Genomic DNA, 12,448 nt, shown 5'->3' on the forward strand with positions numbered 1-12,448 from the left:
TTGGCATAAATTTGAAATGTAGAAATCTGTAACGTCTATCTTATGAACATTAAAACAAAATAATTTACAAGTAAAAGGGTTGCTGTATAGATTTTATCTCTAAAAAAGAAAAAAAAGTGAATCTAAGTACTTTTTCTTTGCTCTCGTTTGCCAGGACCTTGTCAGAGTTCATAAGTGTTTACTGCTGGAAGTCCAAGACTCCGTCCTGCACAGAAGTGCTCAGAATCTTTATCAGATCTTCATCGCCTTCAAAGAGAGGTAGGAACTGAAGGAATCCAGGAATGCATGACTGTTTTCTGTACATCTGATGCTCAAAAGGCTTAAAATAAGTAAATATCACCATTAGTACTTCTAATGTAATTGAATGTACCAGGTTGCTCATCTACGGGAAATACTGCAGCCATGTGGAGACAGCCATCGCCACACTGGACGACATCTGCAAAAACAGAGAGGATGTCCGCATGAAGCTGGAGGTAACACATTTTTGTAATAATTAACGTTAATTATTTAATATTAATTAACAATAGATTGCTCAGAATGACAGCGAAAAGTTACAAACTTTAATTTATGTTGGAAATTTGAATTAAACTGGTTACCTTCAGGGAAAATAGGAGTGTTGAAGCCCATGCGGCTTGTATTATAAAGGAAAAAAAAAATTTGTATCAACTTATAATAAAATTGAGGAAACATTTCAGAATGCTAAGAAACATTGTCTTCCCTTTTTGGAATAAAAAGGAAACTTAAAGATGAAAAAAAATCCTCCTTAATTTTTTGTTTAAGATAAACCAACATGGAATAAAAAAAATATTTGCTGCCATTTGAGCAGGTCAACCTTTTTTTTAAACTACGGAGGAATTTAATACAATTTATTTTGTCTTTTTTACTTTTAAAAGTTAAGAAAATATAGATTGCTTTCACTTTCTTTTCAATTATGTATTTTTTAACGTGGTGGAAGCAGCTCCATAAGAAGCATTTTTAGTTTTTTTTCCTGCTTAATAAAACAGTTTCGACTTTAGAATTTTATTTATTGGGGAAAAAAAAGAAATCTGACAATCTTGCAGTTTGAAGCCTTAATAAAGAGTTTTGCTTTTTTTAAATTTGATTATTTTTTCCTTAAAGAAACTACAAAACGAAATAAAAAAGTTTAGAATTGAAATCATAAAATTTATTTACCGGAAAAATGTCACATTTGTAATTTCTCTTATATTATTGATGTTTTTCAATACAAAGTTTTACAAAAAAATATATTTTTTGATAATTTATTTAAAAACATTTGCATATCGTCAAACTATGCACATCATTTTTAATTGATATAAATTATATAATTTTTATTATGAACTTTAATCCTGTTTTCTACCTAATAAAAAAATATTAAAACACAAAAATTAAAGGGACATTCAGGAATTAATTTGAGATTTTCGGTGTTTCAATATCGCCCCCAAGTGGCCAAAACAGGCAATACAAGAGAATGAAAACATCTGCCTTGACAGATTTAAGAAAACTGCAATACTTTATTGATTTTTCCACCAGTTTGTACAAGAAACAAACTTTAAAAAAATTTAATTAAACTGAAAACTATTTTTCCCTGAAGATTTAAGCGTGTGTGTAACTTCTATTGATTTGTTGTGTTTGTGCAGGAATGCTCAAAGAGAGCAAACTATGGGAAGTTCACACTGAGAGATCTGCTTGTGGTTCCCATGCAACGTGTCCTGAAGTATCATCTCCTCCTGCAGGTACTTCCTGCCCCTCATTCTTACCTGCTTTTCAAAATAAAAGCTTTTCTAGTTGTTTAGTGAATCCAAAAGTTATCGGAAAATGGTAAAAATAAAAAAAATGTACAGATTCTTTCAATTGTTTCACCCAAAACAAAAAAATCTCCTCAATCATTTATTCGTTTACACACACAGGAGCACATTTTTCTCTCCATTCATCACTAAAAACTGATATTTGAGCATTTCAAATCATTCTGCAGTGAACCCCCCACATATTATATGCTTGATTTGCATAGAAATATTGTTGATTTGGCTCTTATAGAGGATATTCAGCATCAGAGCAGGAGAAATCTTCCCTGAAACTCCATAAAATGAGGCAGAAGGGAGATTTTTCTTTCCCCGCCCTGTGTGTAACCACCTGTATAATTGATCTGTCTATTTTTATCCGTCTCCACATATTTCCCACAATCCTCCCACTTCTCATCTGTGCGAGATAATGCCCGCTATCAGATTTGACGGAGGTTTGAATGACGGAGCTGGATCTACGGACGACAGAAACTAATCAGACGGGTTTGAATTCAGAAAAAAAAAAAAAAAAAAAAGGTCTCTCAAGAGCCCGCGGAGGCATGCGGCTATTTGTCCACCAGAGGCAGCGTTGTCCGTGCTTTTTCTCATTTCTGCTCCCCTCAGCCAGCTATTGTGAGCGTTTGAGGGGAGTGACTGATGCATAAATGTCATCCGATGGAGGACAATCGGGGAAGAAATGAAGAACAGATGAAGGGAGCAGAGAAAAAACAGACAGGAACAGGGACCCTAAAGCTGATCTATGTCAGTAAAAAGTTTCAAACACATCTCTAAAAATGAAAAAAAAATATTATTTACAGCTTTATTTTATGTATTATAATTAAACGTACAAACATAATTTATTTCTGATCAATAAATAAAAAAACTGAAATATTTTACTTTTCAGAACCAAGAGTATTAATATGACAGTTTAAGTTTCACTCCTTTTAAAGCAACAAAGCAATATGACTTTATTTAAAATGAATAATATTGAATTGATAAAATGTGTGTTCTGTATACATTACTGCAAATAGATTTAATCTTCTCTTTTTTATATATATTTTCTAATCAATGTATTACTTGATACCTTAAATGGGTTTGTTTATGTAATTTTTTTAATCCACTGTTTTTTAATGCTTGAATTAAATCAATAAAATATCAAATCAAATTTGTTTAGCTTAAAGACCCACTCTGATAAAAATGTATGGTTCATGTGTGTTACGGCCCTAGGCCTTTAGTGTGTATTTCTGTGTGTGTCTTTGTATGTTTTCTCCTCTATAGAGGGTTTTTCTCCACCATGCTGCCTGACTCCACCCCCTCCAGGAGATTGCAGCCTCTTCCCCTCCACCAATCACCTGGCTTGGAGGGAAGCATAAAAGCCCCAGCAGCCCCTGGACCTGTGGCAGCTGAATTCCTTGTGTGGAATCCGTTCCTCAGCTCGCCCCTGCTGTCGGTCTTGGTTTTAGAAGCCTGTGTAAAGCCTGGTGTTCCTTCTTTTGGTCCTTCTTAGTTACTTCTTTGTTCATCATTTTTACTATAAGTTGTTCCCTAGTTAATGATCTTGGTAATCTATTTCTGGTTTTGGGTCCCTCTGGTTCTGAGGTTGTGATACCACTTCTGTTTTACATTTTGGGATGTAGTTTTGTTTACTAAACGCTGAGTGCCTGAGCCTTTAAGTTGATTCCCTTTACTTGTTTTGTTTCATGTTTGTGCACACCCGCTTCTGTTCTATAATAAACAGCTGTCATACCCCACTCCCGGCTAAATATAATCTTTTATGTTACCTATTTTCTCCCTCCCTCTGGGTGGGATGTAACAATGTGTTTTTAATTAGAAGATATTGTCATTATTATTTTCTAATTAAGACGTTTTTTAAAAAAAAAATCAGAAATACACAAAAACAATGTTAGCTTACAATGTAAAAATCTTGAAACAATCATCTCACTGGCTCAATTTTGTGAACATGGTGTAACAAAAAAATTGCTAACATTTTTCAATACAGGAAGTTGTCCTTTAAAAAAATGAACAACAATAGATGAGCTATTCTCAACATAAAGTTCAGAAAATATGCAATTCTTTTTCCCGCCAAAAGTTTTTTTGAGATTTCATGGAGGCAGCCATTTTGAAAAGAGCAGGAAAAAGCCTTCCACTGCCCCTAGTGGAATGATGATGAACTACTGGGTAGAGAACACGATCCAAGTTATGCTAACTAGATCGGGATCTTAAAAATGCGTGAATAAAATATCGTACCAATGGTTATATAGTGTTTGTGGTATTTTTCTGACAATAGAGGACATATACAAGTAGATTTAGCTCCAAATTGCGTTTGAGTATTTTTGTATTTGTGATGCAGAAAAATACACTGGGCGGGGCTTAACCTCCCTGTTCCAGGTACGACTTTGTTTTTCTCGTCTGAACCGGTAAGTGGTTCAAACTGAATAGCTGGATAGCTGTAAGCTAGCGGAAGACCGTGTAAACAGAGAGCTCTCAGGGAGGCGGGGTTGCTCCCTGTCAATAGTCCCGCCTACAACTCAGAAACGACTTTCTAATGAACTACTACTACAAAAACTATCTTAAAGGGTAAACAAACCCTAAATCAACTTTTTTTGGGTGTTGACTTCTATAAGTGGGGTTTTAAAAGTGCTGTCTGTTGATCATTGCAAACATTTTTGACAAATTAAAATAAACTTGTTTAATTCTTGAAACTATAGTCAAAAGCCATCTGTGTCCTATAGGTTGAATTGAGGTATTACACTTGAATTTTATGATTAGTCAAACCCTGTCCAGTGCAGCTCCAGTAATGATAACAGTCCTGTTCCACCCTGTTGTCACCCTTTAAAATGATCAGAGTGGGTTTTTAACATTTCCACACATTTCTGAGATTTAATTTACTTCTTGTCATATTTTAGCAATAAGCTACAGAAATGATTATTTTTTCTCTCTTTTAAATTTCTATTTTGAGCTGAATCCAGAAGAAAACTTGCAATAAGTCTCTCTGAAACCTTTGATTGCCTCTCACTTCATTCCAAATGTTCCCCTCTAAAAGTGAAAAAAGTGTGTGTGTGTGTGTAGTAACAAAGTGAGTGTGTTGTGTCAACATGGGCTGAGATCCCTGCAGAACAGGCGGGTAATAGCTATGCTCTCCGAATAAAGCATCTGCTGGGTTACTTTCTCACGCTGTGACAGCCAGAATCTCCACAACTAATGTCTTGTCACTTCCTTTTGCTCCCCGACTACCTCTCTTTTTCTCTTCTTTTTTTTTCTTTTTTCTTATTTGGCATCCATCTTTTTTTTCTTGCCGGCTGCCTGCGCTCATCATTTTCTCCTCCCTGGTTCTGAACCCGCAGCAGCTCCCTCATCGAGTCCATCGGTCCCCGCTATCAGCCCCGTCCCCTCCCCGTATCTCCCTGGATGTGCAGAGGTGGGAGCCAAGGCTTGATAAATAGGCCTCTGTCGCCCCCGCCAGTGATAATAATGCCCACGTTGAGCTTGACTGACACTGGGGATTTGAGCAGATGTGTACTGTATATCTCCCTTAGCGTGTGTGTGTGGTCACAGACACGCGTGACATCCATCCTTATCCGTCACCGCTGAGGTCTAGATGTCTTGTTTACGCTGCAGCACAGCACCGGCAAGTCATTTCAGATACGGACTCGCGCGCAGGCGTCCACGGCCATCTGATAGATTTCAGCTTCCTGCTGCAAACCGTTCCTACTTCCTATCTCCAACCTTCAGTTCAAACATCTGTTTTTTTATACTTTATTTTGTGGTGTTGCTCCCTTTTCCCTGCAGTTTGACAGTTTATTTTTTATTTTTTTGTGTCCCTATTCAGGAGCTGGTGAAGCACACTCACGATCCCGCCGACAAGAGTAACCTACGGAAGGCCCTGGACGCCATGAAGGTATGACCCAATCCCAGCGATTTTCCACTCAGTGGGAGAGTTTTTGCGAAGAAACTTAAGGAATTATGGGAATTATGGAGAGAAAAAAGTCGCATAGTGGGTGTGGGTAGTACTTGGTTAGTGTGTGTTTGTTGTGTCAAAGTTGATTTGTGTGGGAGAAAAACTTGATCTTTTGTGCGTAATACATGACTTGTGTGTGCTGCTTGATTTGTTGTGTGTAAAATATTATTTTTGTGTGTGTAATACTTGATTTGTGTGTGCAATACTTGATTTGTTTGTGTAATACTTGATTTTTGTGTGTGTAATACCTGATTGGGGTGTGGGTGTGAGTGTGTGTGTGTAATACTTGATTTGTGAGCGTAATATATGATTTGTGTGTGTGTGTAATACCTGATTTGTGTGGATAATACTTGATTTGTATGTGTGTGATACTTGATTTGTATGTGTGTGATACTTGATTTGTTGTGCGTAATACCTAACTTGTTGTGTGTATAATATACATTTTTTTTGTGTGTGTAGTATCTTGTTTGTGTGTGTATTACTTGATTTGTATGTGTAATACTATACTGGGTTTGTGTTCCGTAATACTTGATTTGTGGGTACATAATACTTTATTTGTGCGTTTGCATAGTACTTGATTTGTGTGTAATACTTGATTTTTGTGTGAGTAATACTTATTTGTTTGGTTGTAATATTTGACTTGTGTGTATTCAATGATTTGCAACTCATACAATACATTTTGTGTGTATCTGTGTGTAGCAATCGTCTATTCACACTTGATCTGAAAAAAATGACAAATACAAAATATAATTTATTCACACTTAGCTTGAACTTACAGCAGCTTTAAACTTTTTTAATTAATTCTAATCACTTCATACGCATCCAGTGATCTAATCTAAATATCTAAATATCAATATCAATCCCCTGACGCACACACACAAAAAACACGTGTTTTGAGACTTTTTTCACTTTTCCAAATTTATGTATACATGATGCATTTAAATGTGTCCAATAAGTATATAAAGTGAATGCAACTTACGTAAGCCTTACAAATACTTCACAATACACTTACCACACATTGTATCAATCATTGAAGGTGGCTCAATTAATTTAAATCAACTTTTCAACACGTTCCACTCAAATGTATGTTTGCAGGATTTGGCTCAGTATGTGAACGAGGTCAAGAGAGACAATGAGACTCTTCGGGAGATCGATCAGTATCAGAGATCAATAGAAAACCTGGTAAGTTTTCTAAACGAGGGCGGAGCTTCTCGCCATACCGTAACATCTTCTTCATCATCCTTTTATTCTTCCAGAATCAGCCCTTAAAAAACTACGGGAGGCCCAAAGGAGACGGGGAGGTGCGAGTGGCGTCAGTGGACAGGCGGGCAAAGCAGGACAGGTGAGAGTCGCCGACTCGTGGTCCCCAAGTCACTCATGTCCCGTTAGCCAATAGGCTCAAAGTCCCACCCCTCACATAGATTTATGCTTAACTCAGTAAAAACAACAATTCTGAATTAAAATAGTAAATTCAAGACTGAAAGTGAAGAGGTAGAAAAAAAATCAAAGTTTAAAAATAAAAAAATAGCCTTTTTTTATTTGAGTATTTCTCAAAACTGTTACTAAAAACTCGTTATTTTTTTACTTGAGGATTTAAATGAATGATCATGTTTTGCCATGTTTTTGTGGGACTTTTGACTGACTTTGATTTCTTGCAGACACATTTTTTTGTTTGACGCGGCGGTGATCGTCTGCAAGCGGCGCGGCGACAACTACGAAATGAAAGAAGTGATTGACCTGCATCTCTTCAAGATCACCAACAACCCAACGTCGGACAAGGAGAACCGAAAGGTCTGGAGTTGATGGAATCTACTGAATGTGTTAAAGAACTGGATTGAGCGAGTGTGTGGTCACTTCCTGTTTGGATCGTTCGGGGGGAGGGGTCACTCCAACCGGTTTATATTTACATTACTGGAATTGTATTTTTACTACGCTCTACAGCTTTTGTAAAATCAAGAATTTTAATATCTGACCTCACAAATCTTCGTACTACAGTTTTGGGGAAGAAATCATAAAATCGGTTAATCAATTTGAATCGATTTAAGCTTAACAGATCTATGATCGATTCATAAAAATATAAATCGATTAAGCACATAAAGCTAAAGTCTGCTAGCTTGATGCTAACGTTTAATGGAATTTCCCATAGGACGGCTAATGCTAACGCTCGGTCGACCTAAACATGCATTGCCAACTAAATGAACATCTTTATTTACTCACAGGTATGAATTTTCCAAACTCTTTTAAGTTAATATTTCTTAAACTACTTTTGTATGGTCTAAAACGTCACTTTTTTCCTCATTCATTCTTCTTCTACTAGAAAACAGTGTGCCGCTATAGCATGATTGCCACCTAGTGGCCAAACTGAGACGTCCTCCAGGAGAAGAAGAACAATGTTGATGATCCGAACATTTTTGGTAGAACTTCTCCTTTTGAGAAACCATGTTACACTGTATGCTATTAACAATCTTACTATTTCACTAGTACATTTTGCAGTATGTGAACTGGATCAGATAAATATGAATATATGCAGAACTGTATTTCTAAACAGATGTGTCAAAATGTGAATTGAATTAAAGAATTGAAAAAAATTGTAATTGAATTAAATTGTTTCTGGAAATTATAATGGATACCCTGCCCTAGTTGTTACAACCCTGTTTTTAACACAGTTTTAGGGTAAAAACAACCAAACAAAATGGTCCTGATAAGTAGTTGAAGGGAAGTCGCCCCCCGTATTCAGGAAAGATAGCAAAACTTAAATTAAAAAAAAAAAAACAGCAGCCATGACACACACTCGTGTGGTTGTGCTTTCCAGCTTAATTTCAGTTAAATAATTAACAGAAATGAGTCCTCAATATTTTGGGGTTTTTCCATCTCGAATCGAAACAGTGTCAGTCTGGAACCCCCACCTCCTCCCAGATGGTGTTATCATTAAACCTCGCTTTGGGTCTAACTACACAAACACACAGTGAATACTGAGCTCCAAGTGTGTGTGTGGGGGTGTGTGTGTGTGTGTGTTGGGGGGAAATATTGCCAATCATAATGAGAAACGATGTCTGCAGCGCCAGGAGACTCTGATTTGGGTAATAATGAGGTTGTAAATGGGTGGGGGTATTAGGGAGCTTAGGCACATATGGGTGTGTGCGCTCATATTTCAACGAGCCGACTCGCCGTCGTTCACGGATAGACGTGACGGATAGAACGCAGTCGCCGATGACATGTTTATGGAGGCAATGATGGAGGCGTAAGAGCCTCCATCTCCAGAGCAGCGGTGATGTGCAAGCAACGATGGGGGTAACCGAAGCAGGGGATGTTGTTTCTGTAAAAAAAAAAAGACTAAAACTCCACGTTATTGGCTTTTGAAGCAAAAAGGCCTTGAAAAGATAAACAAGTGGTCGCTCTTCGTCTTTTTGGTGGTCTCACTGTTCTCTTGGCTTTTTTTAACCATCAAACGCGATCTGGCGCCCTGTTAGTGCTCCATTCAACCTTCGAGTGCAAGAACTTCAAAACCACAACTAGCTGCCTTAAAAAAAAGCTTTTCCAAGAAAAGTCTTGTTTGTAATCCCGTCAAAGCAGCAGATGCTTGTTTTGATGGACTCTGGTTTGAAACGGATCACAAAGGCTGATTACAGGCCTGAACACAGTTTGGGGTTTGTGCATGCTGGTCTGATGACCAGCAGGGGTTTGTGGGACGACCGCTTTGCCCTCGCCTTCTCCTACTTTCTGCTCCACATCTCCTTCAGCATCATCCCCTCCCCTGTTTAGCATCTCTTTGTCTCCATCTGTCTAATTCCTTCCTAAACTCCGATCTGTTTTCCTCTTGCAGTGGTCCTACGGATTCTACCTCACTCACAATCAGGGCCAGAGCGGCTTTGAGTTCTTCTTCAAGACCAAAGAGCTGAAGAAGAAGTGGCTGGAGCAGTTTGGAATGGCCATGTAAGTTTGTGTCTCCATCACAGCAGGTCTCTTTCCGCTCTCGAAACCAGGCGGAGGGACCAAACAGCAATAACATCCAAAACTCCACACCAAGAAAGCTAAAGTTAGCATCGCCTGTATGATGTCAAACTGCATCAACCTAAACTGGGATCCAAGATGAAGCTTAAGCCTTCAGTCATGACTGTCCTTGTGGATGGAAACCGGCTCTGCAAGTGATAAATGGGATCACCTTTTTGGGTCACAAAGGTGACCAACAAGAAATATCAAGATCGTAGACCACTCAGTGAGTCCGTAGAGCAAAACGTAGTAAATGTCTTAGTTGTGGTCATAGTAAAACGTCTTAGTGACAAGTTGTAGAAACAAGTCATATCAACAGGTTGGAGTAACAGGTTGTAGTAACAAGTTGTAGCAACAAGTTGAAGACACAAGGTGTAGCAACAGTTAATAGCTACAGGACATAGTGACAATTTGTAATGACTAGTTGTAGTGACAGGTCGTAGGTGCATGTTAATAGGTCGTACTAGGCTGAAGTGAAAAGCAGTAGATACAGGTTATTGTGACAGCTTGTAGAAACAAATTGTACTCACAGCTCATAGCGACAGGTTGTAGTGACAGGTAGTAGGGGCAGGTCGCAATAGCAACAGGTCATACTGACAAGTTGTAACAACAGGTCATAGTGACAGGTTGTAGCAACAAATTATATCAACAGCTCATAGCAAAAAGTCGTAGGGACAGGTTGTAATGATAAATCACAGTGAAGTTGTAGCAACAGGTCATAGTCAAGTTGTAGCTACAGGTCATAGCGACAAGCCGGTGTCAAGTCGTAGCAGCAGGTCGTATCAACAGATTGTAGAGACAAGTTGTAGCAACAGCTTACAGTGACAGATTATAGCGACAAACTCTATCAACAGCTTGTAGCAACAGGTCATAGAGACAGGTTGTAGTGATAAGTTGTAGCTACAGGTCATGGGGACAGGTCATAGTGAACAGTAGTAATAAGTAGCAGTGTCATACCGACAAGTTGTAGCGAAAGTTTTGAAGGAACAGGTCATACGGACAGGTTGTAGTGACAAATTGTATAAACAGCTCATAGCAACAGGTCGTAGTAACAATTCATAATGACAAGTTGTAGCGGCAGGTCGTAGGGACAGGGCGTAGGGGCTGGTTATAGTCACAAATTGTAGTGACAAGTTGTTGTCAAGTTGTAGCGACAGGTCGTAGCAACTGGTTGTAGAAACAGGTTGTTGTGAGAAGTAGTAGCTACAGGTCATACTGACAAGTCATAGCACCAGGCTGAAGCAACAGGTCATAGGGAGAGGTCAAAGTGACTAGTTATAGTGACATGCCATAGTGACTGGTTGTAGCGACAAGTCGTAGAGACAATTCATGGCAACAGATTATAGCAAACTCTTAGGCACCATACAAGGGGAAGTAAGGGTGAAGTAAGTGAGACACAGGCGTGTGAAAGATTTTTCATTTCTCTGAAAAAAGGGAGAAAAATAAATAAAGTGAACTGCCCTGTTCACATGATTATTTCAGGTTCTTTGCGTGAAGCCTATTAGATTTTAGTAAGTTAGACAAATTACTTCCTGCACTGAATCAAGTTTGAAAAAAGGGATTTTTTGATGAAAAAATATGTTTAAAAAACTCAAATTCAACAGAAAATATGTTCTTTGCTGCATCTCTGCTGCTCTAAACAATAGATTTTGTCTCATTGGCCCCAAGTCTCTACTACCAAAATAAAAGTAAAATATTTAAAAACAGCCTGGTGCTTTTATTGTTGCTGCTCTAGCAGAAATGCTGCTCCTGAAACAAAGAAACAAAAACAAGGTGGATAAAATAAAACCTGCGAGAGACTGTTTCCAGTTTCAGGCCTTTTAGGGAAAAACGAAACAGAAGAAGTCGGCGAGGTGATAACGTGAGGAAGCCGAAACTGTCGCGGCGGACTCGCGAGGTCAAATTAACACGACCGGAGAATGGAGAGGTGTTTGTGGAACAACAGCGCCCTGCTGGGTCGAACCGGCATCTGTGAAAACAGCTCCCCGCATCTGCAAAGCACTGGAGAGGACTTTGAATTAGGAATAAAAAACACTGTTATTTCACTCCAACACTTAGCAAAGGGGATTGGGAAGAGTATAGGGGAGGATTTATGGGCCATATCATGGCATGTTTTTATAATGCTGTGCTAGACTCACATGGTTACCTTGTTCAGGCCCCTAAACTTAAAGCACAAAAACAAAATAGAATGTGTCATGAAAAACGCCATTAAAATCATTGGTAAAAAAAGAGTATTCGTCCCTAAAGAGGTTTACGAGACCTGCATCAGGGGACAAAAACAAGCATAAACGTACCCTCCCATCCACTGCACAGCAAATATGAACTCTTACCATGAGGGCGGCGCTACCGAGCAATAAGATACAAACTATAATTTCTCCCAACATTTGTTGGACTACTAAACAAGTCTGACTAAGCACATGAGCTTATTTAATCAAAATTATGAAGTTCTGTTCTTATTAGAAATATATATTTATAATTTTAACTACCAGTGTTTGCAGTTTTTATAAATCAATGTTTTGTACATTGTGTTTTCGACTTGTGACTTTAATGGATTTTAGAGAATTTACTTGATATTTTATGGGGGTTTTAAATTTATTTTACAATTTTAGACATCGAGCCACTGTGTAAAAAACATCTTTCTAGAGGTGCTAACTCTGGGACAGCACTTTCAATATCCTATATGTTGTTTTTTTTCCCCTTTATGCCTTATGTTCTTAAGTGT

General features: G+C 38.2%; 1 protein-coding gene across 2 annotated transcripts in view; it reads left to right on the top strand.

The window, feature by feature from the left end:
• The window catches only part of LOC112151638 (guanine nucleotide exchange factor VAV3), a 98,385-nt gene that overhangs the window by 53,144 nt on the left and 32,793 nt on the right, over positions 1-12,448 (top strand). For both annotated transcript variants that reach the window (XM_024280659.2, XM_024280660.2), the window contains exons 8-15: positions 155-258; positions 374-473; positions 1,638-1,733; positions 5,608-5,676; positions 6,832-6,918; positions 6,993-7,078; positions 7,395-7,527; positions 9,560-9,669. In XM_024280659.2, the coding sequence (XP_024136427.1) occupies positions 155-258; positions 374-473; positions 1,638-1,733; positions 5,608-5,676; positions 6,832-6,918; positions 6,993-7,078; positions 7,395-7,527; positions 9,560-9,669 (785 nt within the window). The remainder of the gene's footprint in view (positions 1-154; positions 259-373; positions 474-1,637; positions 1,734-5,607; positions 5,677-6,831; positions 6,919-6,992; positions 7,079-7,394; positions 7,528-9,559; positions 9,670-12,448) is intronic.

This window comes from Oryzias melastigma, linkage group LG20 (assembly GCF_002922805.2).
Source record: "Oryzias melastigma strain HK-1 linkage group LG20, ASM292280v2, whole genome shotgun sequence".
In the NCBI taxonomy this organism is placed as follows: Eukaryota; Metazoa; Chordata; class Actinopteri; order Beloniformes; family Adrianichthyidae; genus Oryzias; species Oryzias melastigma.